Source organism: Leucopleurus acutus, assembly GCF_964270905.1.
Source record: "Leucopleurus acutus genome assembly, chromosome: 17".
Classification (NCBI taxonomy): Eukaryota; Metazoa; Chordata; class Mammalia; order Artiodactyla; family Delphinidae; genus Leucopleurus; species Leucopleurus acutus.
The window spans coordinates 12,788,351-12,805,134 of NC_139159.1; the positions used below are offsets into that span (position 1 = coordinate 12,788,351).

Consider the following 16,784-nt stretch of genomic DNA (forward strand, 5'->3'; position numbering starts at 1 on the left):
TAATATAAATAACTGCCTTTACAAATCCTGGAATGAGGTAAGAAAATCAAAGCCATCACTGAACAAAGTTTACTCATACTTCCCCTCTTTTTTACCAACTAGAACATCCCTTTTCTCTTCTCTTTAACAACTAGACCCATCCATAATCTGAACATAGGAAAGGGTGAGAAGCAAGGTAGCGTGGTCCCAGACAAGGACAGGCTGAGAGGCTAAGAAAGCAGGTAGGTCCACATCAAACAGACTTCTACAAATAAACAAGGGCAGGGAGGGGGGTGCTGAGTTTCTATGACTCGTCAGTTATGACATGTTCGTTGCTCTACTGAAGTGGCTGGACATTTGAAAGCTGTATATCTAAATAATTTAGAGTTATATCAATTGGGGGCCATCTTGAATTTTATCAAGTTTCCTAACAGGTCCCCTGACGAAAATCCTCAATGCCTACATGTGAAATATAATTTGTGCTTGTGATTTACTAAATTCTATAACAAGTTTCCAAGGCGTGAGTCATATTTTGGATTATTTTCTATCTCACAAAATGTGTTATAACAAATAGCACTATAAAAGTGAAACATTTCTTAGGCTATATAACAAACTTAACCGTGGCTGGGGACAGGTGTGGTTCTGGCATAAGTGGTGGAAGGAGAGATTCATTCTTTCATTATATTCTATCACTGATTTGTTACAAGTCTATACTACCTTTCTGATGCACTGTTGACAGACATTAGGATACACAAGTTGGTCATTTCAATTTGGCCATCAAAAAATACAGGGTGAGAAAAACAATACTATGGGATTGATATGAACTCTAACAAATTCATAACAACTTCTTATAACTGTAAGAAGTGTGCACTGAGTACCTGTCTGGTTACATTATACCCATAATAGTTTCTTTACAAATGGACTGGATATTCATATAGATCTTTTATTGACAATATACTTTTGAAAGAGTTCAATTCTTTTTGAACAGGCCTATATTATTCAAAACTATGTTACTGGCCAGTCTTCAAAAAGAAACGGTTCTTCACCTAAAATCCACCAAAGACATGCATTTGGAAATTCTTTTATCATTCATCAGAAGAGACATTTTGGTGCTAACTTCAGTTTCTGATTGGAAACAAATGTATGAAAAGAAAGAATGTGTAAATTAACATAGAACCTAAAACTCAAAGTAGGCCATAATCAAATTTTAAGAAAAAGTAATTTATTTCCATTTTTTATTGTTCCTCTACATAACATATTTTAAAATCTGCCTATCGAATAACTACTATATTGGATAAAACTGAACTTGAGTTCACATAAGTTGATTTGATTAAAGTAAGAATAAGCCTCTCAAAATTTCAATTTCAAGTACTGGCTGTTACCTGGTTCTCACATCTAACTTGCATCTGTTGATGACACAGGACAACTCAAAGAGAGCTGGGAACCATCCCCTCACCCAAACCCTGTCTTCAGGTGCCACATTCATGTCGTCACTTGTGTATTCCTTGAAAGCCTTCAAGAAGAAATGCAGGTTTACTAAAGGCAAAACATAATACCTATACATTAAGCATATTTCTCCAAAAATTTTTTTAACACTTTACTAATCAAAAGTGAGCAATCTGATAACTTAAAAAAAGATGGAGATTACAACTGCCTATAGAGCACTGGACTAGAAACCAGAAGCTGCTTTCAGCTTCAACTCCATCACCAGTTTTCTGCATTATTCAAGTTTCCATTTTTATCATTTAAATGGTTATTACATCATGCAGCCATGGCACCGCACTGGGGAGGTGTGAAGTTCAAATGAGTAGATGTACATAAGAAGAACGAAATGCCCCACAGGTCCCTGTCAGTATGTAGTAAAAATCTATGAAGCATCACTGCTTCTTATGACAGTTACAAAGATAGATTCAGATATGCAAGTCAAAGCTGGCAGCCAGGTTGCCAATTCAACCTTTCACTTCAGTGCTTAAGCCTACACTCACCCATAGTCAACTTCAGTATATTACGGTAATGGCTAAAAACACAGGCTTGGGTTCAAATCCCAGGTCTCCTTTACTATCCCCCGCATGCAGGGGCACATTTTTAACTTCCTTGTGCCTCAGATTCCTTATCTACATGGGGCTATAACACAACCTATTCCATAAAGCTGTTATGGAATATTAAACAAGTTAATACACATGAAACACTCAGAAAAATACCTGACATCTTCAACAAATGTAACCATAACTCAGATAATTTTGAAAATTCAATACTTCATATCCCCACAATTCCCAAATAAACTTAGATCTCTGACTGGAAATAAATGCTCAGTAACATTCTGTTTACTAAATGATGCTATACCTGAGGTCTATCAGACACGTATTTTGCACAATGGCGAATAAGTCGAATCGCTTCCATACTTGTGTCTGGGAAAGCTGCATTGCATGCAAATTCAGACAAGCATTTCACTGCATCCTGGAAAGAATCAATGGTTGCTGGAAAGTGTTTTTCAAACACAAGGGCTATACGGGAGAAAAACACATAAATATAATTATCAACTTTCAGCTTTTCTTAATTATACCTCAAATACACCAACCTCTAGATGTAATGGATACTTCTTAAAGACTAAGGGTTTTAATGTCCAATAGACATCGGTTCCAACGGCTGTCCTGACCAGTTACTTGACTGCCTTGAGTAGTAGAAACAGGGAAACAGGTCTGTGTTTTGTTTACACGATAAACCCAGCACCTAATAGAGTGACTGGTACACAGTAGATACAAAATCAACAGTTGTTGAGTGAATATTCAAAATTACATTTAATCTCTCTGGATCTGAGTTTCTTAATCTGTAAAATGGTGATAATAATCTGCACAGGATAGTGGTAAGCACTAAATAAAATGTAAGCACAGTGCTTAGCACTGTACTTAATTTACTTAATTCAAGCAAGCACTCAATAAATGACAGCTATGATGATGTCATCATTCTTGATGTTGATGATGATGACATCATTATCTTCTAGAGAGGCTTAATTTAGATCCTTAGTATTTTATTCTTCTTTAAAGTCAAAGGAGGCTGTGTAGTGCAGTGGTGAAAAACAAATGCTGTGCTTTAAGACTCTCTGGCTTTGCATCTCAACTCCATCACTCACTAGTTTTGTGCCTTTAGACAAATTACTTAACCTCAGTGGGTCTGAGTTTCCTTATCTATTAAAAAAAAGAGAGAGAGAATAATAAAGATATTTATCTCATACAGTTACTGTGAAGACTGAAGAAAATGCATGCAAAGTGCTTATAGTGCTTGCCATATAGTAAACATTTGAATAAATGTTAACTATAATATTACAATAATGATAATACTGTCACCATTTACTCTGCTTCTGTAGGCAAAACTTGGAAAACTTAAAGCCCATGACAAGCCCATAATCTTATACTTGAATTATCTTCTGAACACATTAAAGTTTTGTTTTAACTTGAACAGAGCTTAGAGGATACTCACTGACAATATGCCCCGTTGTTTGGAATGCAAGTTCAACTATGCTTTCATCTTGATCGGATGCCGCTAGATGAAATACAGAGAAAATGTTCTTCCATCCAGACCGAATGTTAGCAGCTTGAGAATTAACCATCTGTGCTATACACCGTACAACCATATCTCGAATTGTTGGAGACCTAAAATATTAATACAATCGCTTGGATAAAACTCATCAGGTTTTTTTCCTTTTCTTCTGTTTTTCCCCCTACTGAGGAAAATAAGGTATTTTTCTGATATTAAGCAATTCAACAAATATAGTACCTGTTCCGTTTCATTATATGTTCAAAAGGTCTTAAGAAATCCTTCTGGAATCTGAAATTAGCAAGCTCCCCTTTCTCTAAGAACTTCATTGACAATTGCCTCAAGGAGTCTACTGCAAAAATAGCTACATCTTCATTAGGATTACAGCCAACCTGTAATGGCAACAGAAATACAGGGTGCTAATATCAGCAGTGAAACTTGCTAATTCTTTATTTTTTATTTTAGAAAAAATATATAACTAATAGCATAGATAGGTAAATTCAAAGATTCTCCATAAAGGCACTAAGTGTGCTAACAATATTTCTCAACAAGAAGAACATATTTTAACTAAATTCTTAAAACCTAGAGCAATTATTTCTAAAAGAAAAAACAGGACTCAAAGGGTTTTCTAAATCTAACTACAAAAATGTAATAAAAACTGATTGGAAAGGAAAAAGGTCTCAATTAGATTATGATAAGGAAATTTTAAACAACAAAAAATTACAAATTAAGCAAATCCTATAATTACTCAAATACCTTATTAAAATGATCTCCAATAACTTCCCAAATTCGAGACCACTGCAGTCTTATTCTTCCCATGTTGTAATATGATATTTCTACTATTTTTTGTAGACTAAACATTCTTGGATGTGTAGTGGAAAGTAATTCATCCATAGACACAGCACAGAGCCAACGGACAAAGTCCACTATAATATAAATGGATTAACATTTTTAAAACTTAACTTTGAAGTCTTTTAAGCTAAAAAATCAGTTTTTAAGTGGAGTAAATGTACATACTTACCAATAGCATTTCCATCTAGCCTTGTGGACCCTGTAAATATTCTAAAGAAAAAAATATAATTCAAAAACTTGTAATGTCTCACTTCTGATACATCAATTCAAAAGTAAGTGGCCTGGGGTACGAGCTACTTTTATCTGTTTTAAGGGAACAAAAAATCAGGTAATCAAATGAATATTTTTTATCATGTATTTTAGTGACAAGTATAGCTTGGATGTCCCTCCCTCCCTCCTTTGTACCGAATGATATATTAGAGCACAAATACACTGTTGTAATTTTTTTATTAGTAAATTTATGAACACTAAGAAAGGTCTCTTATGAGAGTCTTAGAATAAGAAAAATGTTAAGCTGTAAAACTAATAATTGGCATACACAAAACAAGATTTTTCAATTTTCCTGAGTATTTACCCACATTAAACATGTTCTTAAAATGAAAACTTCTACTTTATTTTTATAAGCAATGTGTGTTTGATTCAAAAACTCATTTATGTTAAATTACAAATGGTTAATAGAACCTTGCAAATAGTCTCCAACAGTTTAACCAACAAGTGGCTAACCCACTTTTCTTACAGCATTCAAATGGTGAGAGCTAAGCTATGCTGTCCAGCTTTGCCCTGCCTTCTTCACTGAGCTCTTTTACCGTGTTTCAAAGTTTCATAAAAGATTTCAGCATAAACATATTAGTCCTCTTACTTTAAAGTCTGCATTTTTATCCATGTTCCGAGCTTGTAACCAAGGGTTTGATACGACTTCCAGGATGAACTGATATTCCGTAATTTAAAATGTACATCATAGTATTTGCACGATAAAAAGGAAACCTCAAAGGCAGCAGCAGGTCAAATATTAAACTTAGAAATAACAGTCGTCATAGTAACAGTAATAGCTACCAACAATCACAAGGTGGATACTATCCTAATTGTTTTATATATATATCCACTCACATAATAATCACAAACACCATGATTATATATACTGTTATATTCCCAATTTTATCAACATAGAAACTGAGGCACAAAGATATTGAATAACTTTCTGAAAGTCACAGGATCAGTAAGTGTTAGAGACAAGATTCAAACCAGGACAGGCAGACTCCAGAGTCCACCCTCTCAACCATTTTGCTATACTGCTTCACACTTACCTGAGCAAAACATAATTTAAACATTTAAAATACATTCTAGTTTCTTCCTACTACCACTATCTAAAAATTCTGGGTATATCATGATTTTTCAACCTCAATGTCCTTGAAGGTCTATGCACCCTGGCAATGAGTAACAAAAACAAGATAGGAAAAATGGCTTAAAAACTGACAATGCAATAACTCAGAATCTGATCTCCTGCCAAAGGGGTATCTTGAGATTTCCTATATTGCTCTTATCAGTAGAACAAAACAACAATTCAAAAATCTGACTGAAAACACAATCTGGGAGAAAAAGTAAGAGTAATGGGGCCCCACTGAATCCACTGGTTAGACTGGATCCAGAAATTTACAATATACAAAGCCTACAAACCTCTCACATGAACAAAAATGAGATTCGCTAGACTCTGCATTGTGAATGTCATTAAGCTGTTTCTCAAACTAGAGGTATTCTCATGGAAGGCAATGGCTATAAAAACCATACCACAAAGAAGGTCAAAACTAAACAGTACAGGGGAAACAACAGGAGAAGGAACAAAAGAAACGAGAAAGCTTTTTTTCTTTTTTTTATCTGAGAAGGAAGCAAGTGACAAGGCATATAGGAGTAAAGAACAGAAGCTGAGATGGCGATTATATGCAACTCCAGGGGAAAGCAGCAATGAATCCTCTAAATGTGGTGAGATGGTGAAGAACAAAGGCAACAAGAACAGAGAAGATCGTCAGCCAACAGGTTCTGTCGACTCAGGAGACAGTGGAACGTCGGTGGAGCGCGCATCCTCAGAAAGGGCATTTAAATTCCTACTCACTTTGGTAGCCTCTGAGGGGTCACTCTATTTCTAGTAACGCTCCACTAAAGATAAGTCAGATGGTGGAGCACAGCAGTCTGTGGAGGCATTTAAAATTAAGCCTTAATATACTAAGGCAGGAGAGCAGAGCTGTGTTTCACAGAATCATCTATGAAATGGATTCTACATGCCATGTATGAAAAGCAGAGAACAGAAGTATGAGAATCTTGTGTGTTAATATCAAAAGACATTCCCTGAAAAGTACGAGTAGGAAAAGAAAATTGATAGATTACTAAATTCCTTCACATTATGATAGCAATGTAACAATGCAAAAAAAAAAAAAAGATAAAACTTGCAGATTCTGGATCAAATAAACTTTTAGCTGTATGCGACATACAGGCAGACTAAATTCCTGTGTATTTAACGTTTTCGTAGTGAAAATATCAGACGTAACATTTACTGCTTAGACCCAAATGAAAGATGTTTATGAGCAAACACAGTTGGGGAGGAGCTGTCCATATTTTCTGATAGGTGACAGAATATTCCAAAGTGAGGGATGGGTCAGTATAAAGCTAGATCTGGTGTGCTTAAAAAACAATAATAAAAATAAAAACTATGGTACTAAATAACTGCTTTTTAACTTTCAGGGATAAATCATTCCTGGACAAAATCCACCCCTGCAAAGTTTAGTAATACTTATGAAGTATCTGGTTTAACAATGCCTAGCAAATGTTTCCCTAGCAAATCCTAGAGGATCAGGTACCCCAGATTAAAGTGCCCTATATTCTCCTAAATTCTAACAGTACAGGATTCCAAATACAAAACTGAAGATAATCAGAAAATTTTACCATTTTAAAGCTTTTGATGGAACCACATATATCTTTCCATTGATTAATATAATTAAGCAAAGAAAAATTATTTTATTTTCCATATTTAGTTCCTATACTTGTCATAACAGATTATCCAGAACAACAGGCCTAAGGACAGTAAAATGACTTTTCTTGCTGGACAAGTACAGAACTTTCCAGGATGATGCCTGACAATATTCTCACCACTGTCTTGAATACCAGGGATATCTCACTGAATTAGTTTATAGACTAGAATCAGAATATTACAAATAAAAATAAACTCAGATACTCAGAAAGGAATTCAGAAGAAATTTAACAAGGAAGTGATATGTACCACATAAGAATAAAATAATCTTATAACAAATCAAAGAGGTAACTTTTAATGCTGTCACTATAAAGTAAAATTTAAATATTGAGGCCTTGTATAAAACTGGACATTGAATTTATGTTGTAGAAGTATCTGGTGATGAGTTTGAGACAATGAAATACTAACAGAATTTGTGCTAAGACTCCTCTGAAACAGCACACATTCTTAAAATGGAGAGGCATATCATTTGTTCAAATGAGTGACATGTCTCCCTGTAACAAACAGTGGACAGCTGGATAAATCAGAACTGGCTTTGGTCATACAAAATATATTATGGAAACAGACTGTTGCCTGAATAGATTCTCATAATGACAGTGAAGATGATTTTCTGGATGGCTAGAAAACCATTTGGAAGACATCTATCCTAGTAGTAGAAGGGCAGATATTACACTGCTCTGGAGCTGTACATGCAGGCAGAAAGGCAGAGAGGTTGAACACACTCAGAGATATGCTGCCTGAGTGTATATCTTGGTGCCACTCCTCCAAATTCTCTACTAATGAAAGGGTTAAGGTAATAATCAAGACAAGATTAGCCTGGTTGTGAGAATGAGCAAATTATCTAATGCCCCTCGTCTCAGTTTCCTCATTTGTAAATTGAGGACAATAATGATACTTATCTCAGAGGCTGCTGAAAGGATAAAATGAAGTAACACATGGAAAGCACTTTGTTTTTTTGGTTTGTTTTAAAGTGAATCAGTTATAAATATACGTATATCCAACTCTTTATTAGATCCCCTTCCCAGAAAGCACCCTGAAGAGTGCCAAGCAGCACATGTTAAGCCTTTGAGTTATATAGTAGGTATAAAATGATACACAATCTTTTTTCAACCTTCACAAGAGAAAGGCAAATTACCTCCTTCCCTTAAAAAAAAAAAAAAAAAAAAAAAAAAAGGAAAGCAAGTGTACATTGGACATGAAGAATTCTTTTCAAGGAAAAAGTTCCAGGGAGTATTGCCAGGCCAGTAGCAAATGAACACTCTAGTTCTGTCCATACTTAGAGCAAAAAGTTTTTATCTAAAGCAAAGTAAAATAATGGATCAGCATGAGTCTCTAAGCACCAAAAACAATTATAGTACATATTGTATTTTTGAAAGTTTCCATCAGAAGTGTTAAAAAAAAATTTAAACATCAGTGTTGTAAAATGTTAAGTTTCAATTATTTGGGCATCCATCTGGAAAAAGCTCATCTTCAAAAAAAAAACCAACTAGATATTGTTTTACACACAGGGAATTTTTAAAATCTAGAATAAACTAAATATTCTATAGTAAAATAAACCATAGTATAGATTTTCTTTTAGAAAACAAACTAAAAATGAGGAATATCTGGTAATGTATATAATATACAAATTCTGAAATCCTATTCAAAGAAGTTTATAATGAGAATTGCCACCAAACTCCTTCATTTCACCCATAATTCAATACTATATCACACACTCAAAAAGACAAATTATACTCTATTTTCAAACAGGGATAATAAGGGGAGTACATTTTCTATAAAGGAAATTTTAAAAAAGAAAAAAAAAGAACCGTGTTTTTTCTCATCAAGGGTACAATTTCCCTAATGCGCACTAATGTCTATCACTTAAATTTTCATACTGTTTATCTCCTTCCTATAGTCTATGATTTGAAAGCAAAATTATAGGTACTTCATCATTTAAATCACAGCATATCACAATACAGTCTTATATTACTTAAGAGAAGATGTCCTGGCAATAACGTTTCTCTTTTAACTAACGAGCAGATACATCTAAGCGCTACAGAATTAAAAGTGTCCATCTGAGAAGGGAATAAAGCAAGCACCTTACCTATCTACGGCAACGACAACACTCTGAGAACTGGTCTCTCCGATGGATTCCTGAATACTTGCTATCTGCTTCCAGTCCACATTTCCTCCAACTGCCACACAGGAAAGGGAGGCATTTCAGTATGAAAAGCATTCAGCGGAAGAGCACACGTTCAGTTCTAAAACACATTTCTGAAATCAGTTATTTTCCTAATGAAAGAAATCAAGCTTTGGGGAAGCGATTCTTTTGGTATCAGTGACCATTTATCAAGGCCAAAGGTGCTTATTGAGCTATATACTAAGTGCTATACAGACATGGTTAAAGACACAAACTGTGTTTGCAAAGATCACACAACTTAGGGGCACTGAGAATTTTGATCACAAAATTAATGACATTAGGAATAATTTCCCTCACTGTTTAACAAACACAGCACCAACCCCAGTTCCAAAGATATCTACTAATGGGCTTCCCTGGTGGCGCAGTGGTTGAGAGTCCGCCTGCTGATGCAGGGGACATGGGTTCGTGCCCCGGTCCAGGAAGATCCCACATGCCGCGTCCGTGAGCCACGGCCGCTGAGTCTGCACGTCAGGAGGCTGTGCTCCACAACGGGAGAAGCCACAACAGTGAGAGGCCCACGTTCCGCAAAAAAAAAAGATACCTACTAAGGAGGATTACCAATTCCATGTATCGATAATTAGATCTCCCCTGTAATGCACTCTCCAGTCCCATTTACAAATGTTTACTGGAAATTCTACCAGTATGCTGTAATATTCTCTTATTCAAAAGAATCACTCATCTTTTCCCCCAACACTGGTTCCATGTGTTAGGTAGCAAAACAACAGTTTCCCCAGTTTTCGAACTCTTAACCTTACAATCATCTTTGATATCCTTCCCTCCCTCCACTTTCACTAAATCTTTCTTTTGGGCTGTTTTTCATATGATTCATTCATTTTCATCCCTACTCGGTTTAGACCATTGTAACTTCAGGCCCAGATGACTATTACTATATATAACAGTTCCCTCACTGCTTTCCCTTTTGCTGATTTTCCCCCTCTTCAATCTCTCCTTTCTTCTCCTGGACATTAATTTTCCTAAGTCATCACCTTCATTTTGTTTACTATTACTTTCAGGACAAAGTATAAACTTTTCAGCCTAGAGCTTAAGGCAGTTCCCTTCAACATTCTTTTTTTTTTTTTTTCCCCTTCAACATTCTTGCCAATACCTGTCTCTATTCAGGCCATCCCACAACTACCTAAAATTTATCTACCAAGACCCAAATTTGAGTTCTCAATGAAGGATTCCCCTCCACTGTTTCACCTTGCTCTGTAAGTATTTAAGTTTATACTTAAATAAATACTGCTCAAATCAGAATTTCTTCCATTTAGTCTCTTATTTAAATTACTTTAGGTGTGTTACTGTTGCCTTCTCAGCCAGATAAAAAGTTCCAAGATTAGGAACCAAATCATACACTTTCTTTGTATTCCTCTACTCAATATTAAGTCCAAAGCAAATGCTCAACAAATACTTGTTGACTCGATTGACTAGACACTCAATAAATGACTTTTTGAATGCAAACATAATAGACGATGTTATTTAAACTAGCTGAACTCAAATTCTATTCCGGGAACTGAACAAAGTGAAAAGAATGTGATCCCTGTCCTACAGAGCTAACAATTTACCAGGAGAGACAGGCTTACAACCAACTTTAATACAATATAACAATTATTTCATGGCTGAAATGAACTAATTACATATAATACAAGTGTTGTTAAACAGAACTAATTTTGACAGGGGAAGGGAGAATGCGGTGTTAGCTCATGGAAAGGCTTCACATGACAAAATATTAATTCAAGTTAGGCCTAAAAGGATGATCATGTGGGAAAGAAAGGAGAAAAAGCAATTCAGGAAGAAGGAGCAGCATACATAAAGTAATGGAAGTATGCACGTGCAGGTCATGTTCCAACACACTTGGGTGAAGCCATAATGGAGGATGATTCTGGCAGGGGACAACGAAGGAGAGAAAGACGAGCAGTAGGAGATGAAGCTGGAAAAACAGACTAGAAATAGAATGTGAAGAACCTGGACTGTCACGTTTAATGCACTACTTTTGAGAACAGGGAACCATCAGACCTGTTAGGAGATTGACATGATCCAATCTATTTTCTGAAAAATAATTCTGGTAATATCTGTAGAACACAGTGAAACAGGCAGAGCTATTGGAGCCATGGAGACAAATTAAGAGTCTATTTCTATAACACAAGTGAACAAGGATGACAGCCTGAAATAACTGACAGAGAACTGGGGTGGTAGGGAAATACTGTCAAGCCACACCTGAGGTATGTAGCACATTACAGGAATTTAATGAAGAAAAATCTGTGAGAAAAAATAATGCCAGTCACCACATAACTTTCTTTGTGTGTCAACTGAATGTCCTTCCTATAGAGATTTCTATACCTTTTATATTTAAATATTGATATAATAATTTGTGATCATTAATAATAAACTTACTTAAAGAATATTTAAAATGCCTAACAATCCAAGAACCAATTTCATAAATATATAAAATCTTTCAGGGCTTCCCTGGTGGTGCAGTGGTTGGGAGTCCGCCTGCCAATGCAGGGGACACGGGTTTGAGCCCTGGTCCGGGGGGATCCCACATGCCGCAGAGCGGCTGGGCCTGTGTGCCGCAGCTGCTGAGGCCCGTACGTCTGGAGCCTGTGCTCTGCAGCGGGAGAGGCCACTGCAATGGGAAGCCCACGCACCACAACAAAGAGTAGCCCCCGCTCACCGCAGCTAGGGAGAGCCTGCATGCATCGGCGGGGACCTGACAGCTAGAAATTAAAATAAAATAAAATAAAATAAAATCTTTCAAACATCTGTATAACAGTATAAGTAACAGGCTAATAATTTCAGTTTTACCAAAGAAATTATTCAAAAGCACAAATATTTAGGTTAACTAAGAACAAAGATGTAGGTGCTGTGATATTCACGTAAGATTTATATGACCAAGCAACTGAATTTTTAAACTTTAATATATACCATAAAAGAACAGTATGCATATAATTCAAACCTAATAATCATATGCTATGTATTCTTTTCTTTCTTTCTTTTTAAAATAAATTTATTTATTTATTTTTGGCTGTGTTGTGGCTTCGTTACTGTGCCCAGGCTTTCTCCAGTTGTGGCGAGCAGGGGCTCCTCTTCGTTGCAGTGCGCAGGCTTCTCATTGCAGTGGCTTCTCTTGTTGCGGAGCACGGGCTCTAGGCGCACAGGCTTCAGTAGTTGTGGCACGTGGGCTCAGTAGTTGTGGCTCACGGGCTCCAGAGCACAGGCTCAGTAGTTGTGGCACACGGGCTTAGATGCTCCATGGCACGTGGGATCTTCTCGGGCCAGGGCTCGAACCTGTGTCCCCTGCACTGGCAGGCAGATTCTTAACCACTGTGCCACCAGGGAAGTCCCATGGTGTGTATTCTTAATAACTAAAAGTTCCATGTTTCCAAAAAGTGAAAGTACAGATTTGTATCACAGCAGTAAGAAAAGTCAGATAAACATACACTCAGCCCTATTAACCTGGTTACATGAATATCTGGAGTATGGATGCTGTTAATAAAGGAGGATATTAATTTATTTCTTAAAAAACATATTATATACAGACTAAGCCAGCTCAGTCATCTGTACCACATCCTCTTCTAGCTTCAGTTCTGACCACAGCATCCTGAAGAAAGCATTTGTCTGAGCAGGTGACAGGGCACAGTTGGAAGGGTGGACATCTGCCACACTGGGCGAGCTGGGAACTAACCACTGAGATAAGCTGAAGGGAGGGCTCTGCCCAACAGGGGCCGCGTCAACAGAGTGGCTCCCTCTAGGACACAGATTAAAATCTGAGAGACCTGATCACTTTGCAGTGAGTGGAGAACGCAGCAAGCTGAAAAGAGAAGTGGACGACACAAGAGGAAGCCTATATAAAGCATGAGAGAGGTGGAAGAGTATGGCTGGTCGCTTGAGTGGCTTGGAAGCTTGGAATTTTTATCTCATTTCCAGATTCCAAGTGTATATTTTAATATAAATTCCCTTTTCCTGAAGGGAGAAGACAGCTCATCTCATCTCCTTGCAACCTAAGTAGCACAGCAGCACAGTGATCAAATTAATTTTACTTCATTTTCAAGTATACCACTAAGCATTATCAGCAATTATTATTTCTCTTGTTTTTACTAACACTGATAGAAGATAAAATATTCTTCTGGTATATTATTTTTAGTGTAACCTACTTCTGTTACTTGCCAAAACTGAGCCCTGGCAACCTCAACTATCTTTGGTTGGGCTTTCCTCCACTCCCTAGGACTTACTGGAAAAAAAAAAAAGCAGCTTTCAAAAGCTGCTGAATCAATCAATGCACATTCACTTCACTTGCCTGTAAATATTTTTCATTTGTATCTCATTCTGCCTGCTGGAACAATTACAGTTCTAATGTCTGAGTCAGACTTCCAGGTTACTTCCAGGTTACATAGGTCACCAACCATGCAGGTGCTCAGGCAGTTCTAAATCCTGCAGCTGGCTCACCAAGTCATCGGGTCTATACCTACACCTCCCAGAATCACAGAATCTAAGATACAAGTGAGGTACAGGCTGCACTGCTGGCTGCCACAGCTGGATTACCACTGGGAACTAACTGTTCCAGTCCAACCTGAAGCCACACAACATGGTCCTCGTCTTTACTTCCTTCTCTATGGATTGTTTTTCAAGCTTGAAATTCTTCTAAATTTCCTAAGAATTTTTATTGCAAGCAACAACAGAGAAATCACTAAATCATGAAAAGATAGAAATGTCCAGAAATACAATGTTACAGTACAAAGCCTCAAAAGGTAAATGGTGGAACTTCCCCAGTGGCGCAGTGGTTAAGAATCCACCTGCCAATGGAGAAGACACAGGTTCAATCCCTGGTGTGGGAAGATCCCACATGCCCTGGAGCAACTAAGCCTGTGTGCCACAACTACTGAGGCTGTGCTCTAGAGCTCACACGCCACAACTACTGAAGCCTGTGTGCTCTGGGGCCCGCGTACCACAACTACTGAGCCTGCGAGCTGCAATTACTGAAGCCCGTGCACCTAGAGCCCGTGCTCTGCACCAAGAGAAGCCACTGCAATGAGAAGCCCGCACACGGCAACAAAGAGTAGCCTCTACTCGCTGCAACTAGAGAAAGCCCATGCGCAGCAACGAAGGCCCAATGCAGCCAAAAATAAATAACATTATTTTTTAAAAAAAGGTAAATAGTAAATATTCTTAGATCTCAGGTTTATCCCTTCTTGTTCTCTTTAAGTCATGTCTCTAGATTTCTTGGTTGGAAGTGAGGTAGGGAGGATGGATAAAGAATAATCCAGGAACAATTAATATACCAGCCACTGTACTAAGTCCACTTATATATATTTTTATTTAATCCTGACAACTCTGTAAGTAGATATTACCATTAGTTTGCAAAAGAGGAATCCGAAGCTCAGAGAATTAAAGTAACTTGCACACAGTAAAGAAGAAATATGGAAGAATTCAAACCCAGAAGTACAGTATTCAAAGTGAAAGACAGTCTAAACTTGGCTTCTTCCCTGGTGGAACCCTTTCCATTTATGACTAAAAATGTATTGTCTTTGGTTCCTCTGTACCCATTTCTGCTAATACCTTCCTTTTTTTTCTACTGGGTTAAATCTGGAAGGTCCTGGCTATACTGAGTTCATGGGGAACCATGGGAAAGTTTCCAGACTGGCATAAGAGTCTGGTTATGTCTGCACAGCGCCTTTAAAAAAATATGAATATGAATGCTTTCTCCAGTTGCCCCAACTATTTACCATCTTAAGCCTTCACTCATAAATGTTATCTGCTTAGTCTTAAAAGCTGGTTATTTTTTTATATAGATTTTCAGATTATCTTCCATTACAGGTTATTACAAATATTAAATACAGTTCCTTGCACCATGCAGTAAATCCCTGTTGCTTATCTATTTTATGTACAGTAGTTTGTATCTGTTAATCCCATATTCCTAATTTTTCCCTTCCCCCCTCCCTATTCCCTTTGGTAAATATAAATTTGTTTTCTATGTTTGTGAGTCTGTTTCTGTTTTGCATACAGATTCATTTGTATTATCTTTTAGATTCCACCTGTAAGTGATATCATATAATATTTGTCCTTCTCTGTCTGACTTACTTCACTAAATATAATATTCTCAGTCCATTCATGTTGCTGCAAATGGCAATATTTCATTCTTTTTTAGGTAAAAGCTGGTAATTTTAAACTGAACCTTTCTCCCACCCCCAACTGTGAGATTATGACTAACGGTCACTTAATATTGGAAACTAGACCAGGCAAAAAAGACTTACAATGTCACCTTGCTTTCCCCTCATAAGGCTAGTCAAAGGGCATTTTATCTTATCCCTCTAATTCTGTTTTATTGCTACAACAAAGTTACTTATATTGAGCAAGTTAAAAATAAATTTTGATACTTCACAGAAGTAATTCAAAAACTTCTCACCTAGCCCGAGACCCACAAATTCATCAGCAGCCTGCTCTTTTGTTCCCGTAAGAGATCCTTCTCTGCCTCGCACTGTTCCAGAAATGTACCGAGGTTTCACTCCAGTTCCTATAAGTTGTGCAAGCTCCAACTGACTGATGCACTTCAGAATCTTAATTACAAAAAGGAAAAAAATTTAAATTCCATGTTACAAATGTTCGCAAAAATATTTAAATGTACTCAATCACGATTTAAACATAGGCTACATTATAAATCATTATAAAAAGCTAAATGTACTTACCCTGAATGTACTAAATTAATTTTCTCCCCAAACACTTAAGCATGTCAGTGATATACTGTTTAGCATGAGCTCATTTTATAAACCAGATTGCAAAGCTGAAAATAAAGGAAGTGCTTATACCTCATGCCATGAATTTCCTAGATAATTTCCATCTGTATGAGCCACGGTGATAAGTGTTTTAATTGTGTCAATGTTCTTCTGTTTCATCTCAGTAATCCCAGAACTCACTGTAAGTAAGGTAAATCTTGCTAGCGCCTGGACATATGCATCTCTTTCCAGCTATGAAAAAGAGAAAAAGCAAACTTACATGGTTGTAAACACAACAGGGTAATCCCTAGTTCCCTACTGACAAACTGTTTACTTGTTTAGTAAGTTTTTAACTAAGTCATGAATTACATATAATACCTCAAACTGTAGTTTTTTTAATTTTAAGATGAATGAAGCAGAAAAGGATGAATTTCTAAAACTGAAAGGCAATGGAGGTGTCAAATCAAGACAAGATTTTAGTGACAATAATTTATATATATAATAAAAAAAA

General features: G+C 36.7%; 1 protein-coding gene across 1 annotated transcript in view; it reads right to left on the minus strand.

Annotated features, from left to right (window-relative positions):
- ARFGEF1 (ARF guanine nucleotide exchange factor 1) overlaps nt 1–16,784 on the minus strand; it is a 140,288-nt gene that overhangs the window by 19,790 nt on the left and 103,714 nt on the right. Inside the window, exons 21-29 of the mRNA XM_082858476.1 lie at nt 16,367–16,525; nt 15,967–16,117; nt 9,471–9,561; nt 4,535–4,575; nt 4,270–4,439; nt 3,754–3,905; nt 3,457–3,629; nt 2,323–2,483; nt 1,362–1,492 (exon numbers count right to left, since the gene is read on the minus strand). Of these exons, the coding sequence (XP_082714602.1) occupies nt 1,362–1,492; nt 2,323–2,483; nt 3,457–3,629; nt 3,754–3,905; nt 4,270–4,439; nt 4,535–4,575; nt 9,471–9,561; nt 15,967–16,117; nt 16,367–16,525 (1,229 nt within the window). The remainder of the gene's footprint in view (nt 1–1,361; nt 1,493–2,322; nt 2,484–3,456; nt 3,630–3,753; nt 3,906–4,269; nt 4,440–4,534; nt 4,576–9,470; nt 9,562–15,966; nt 16,118–16,366; nt 16,526–16,784) is intronic.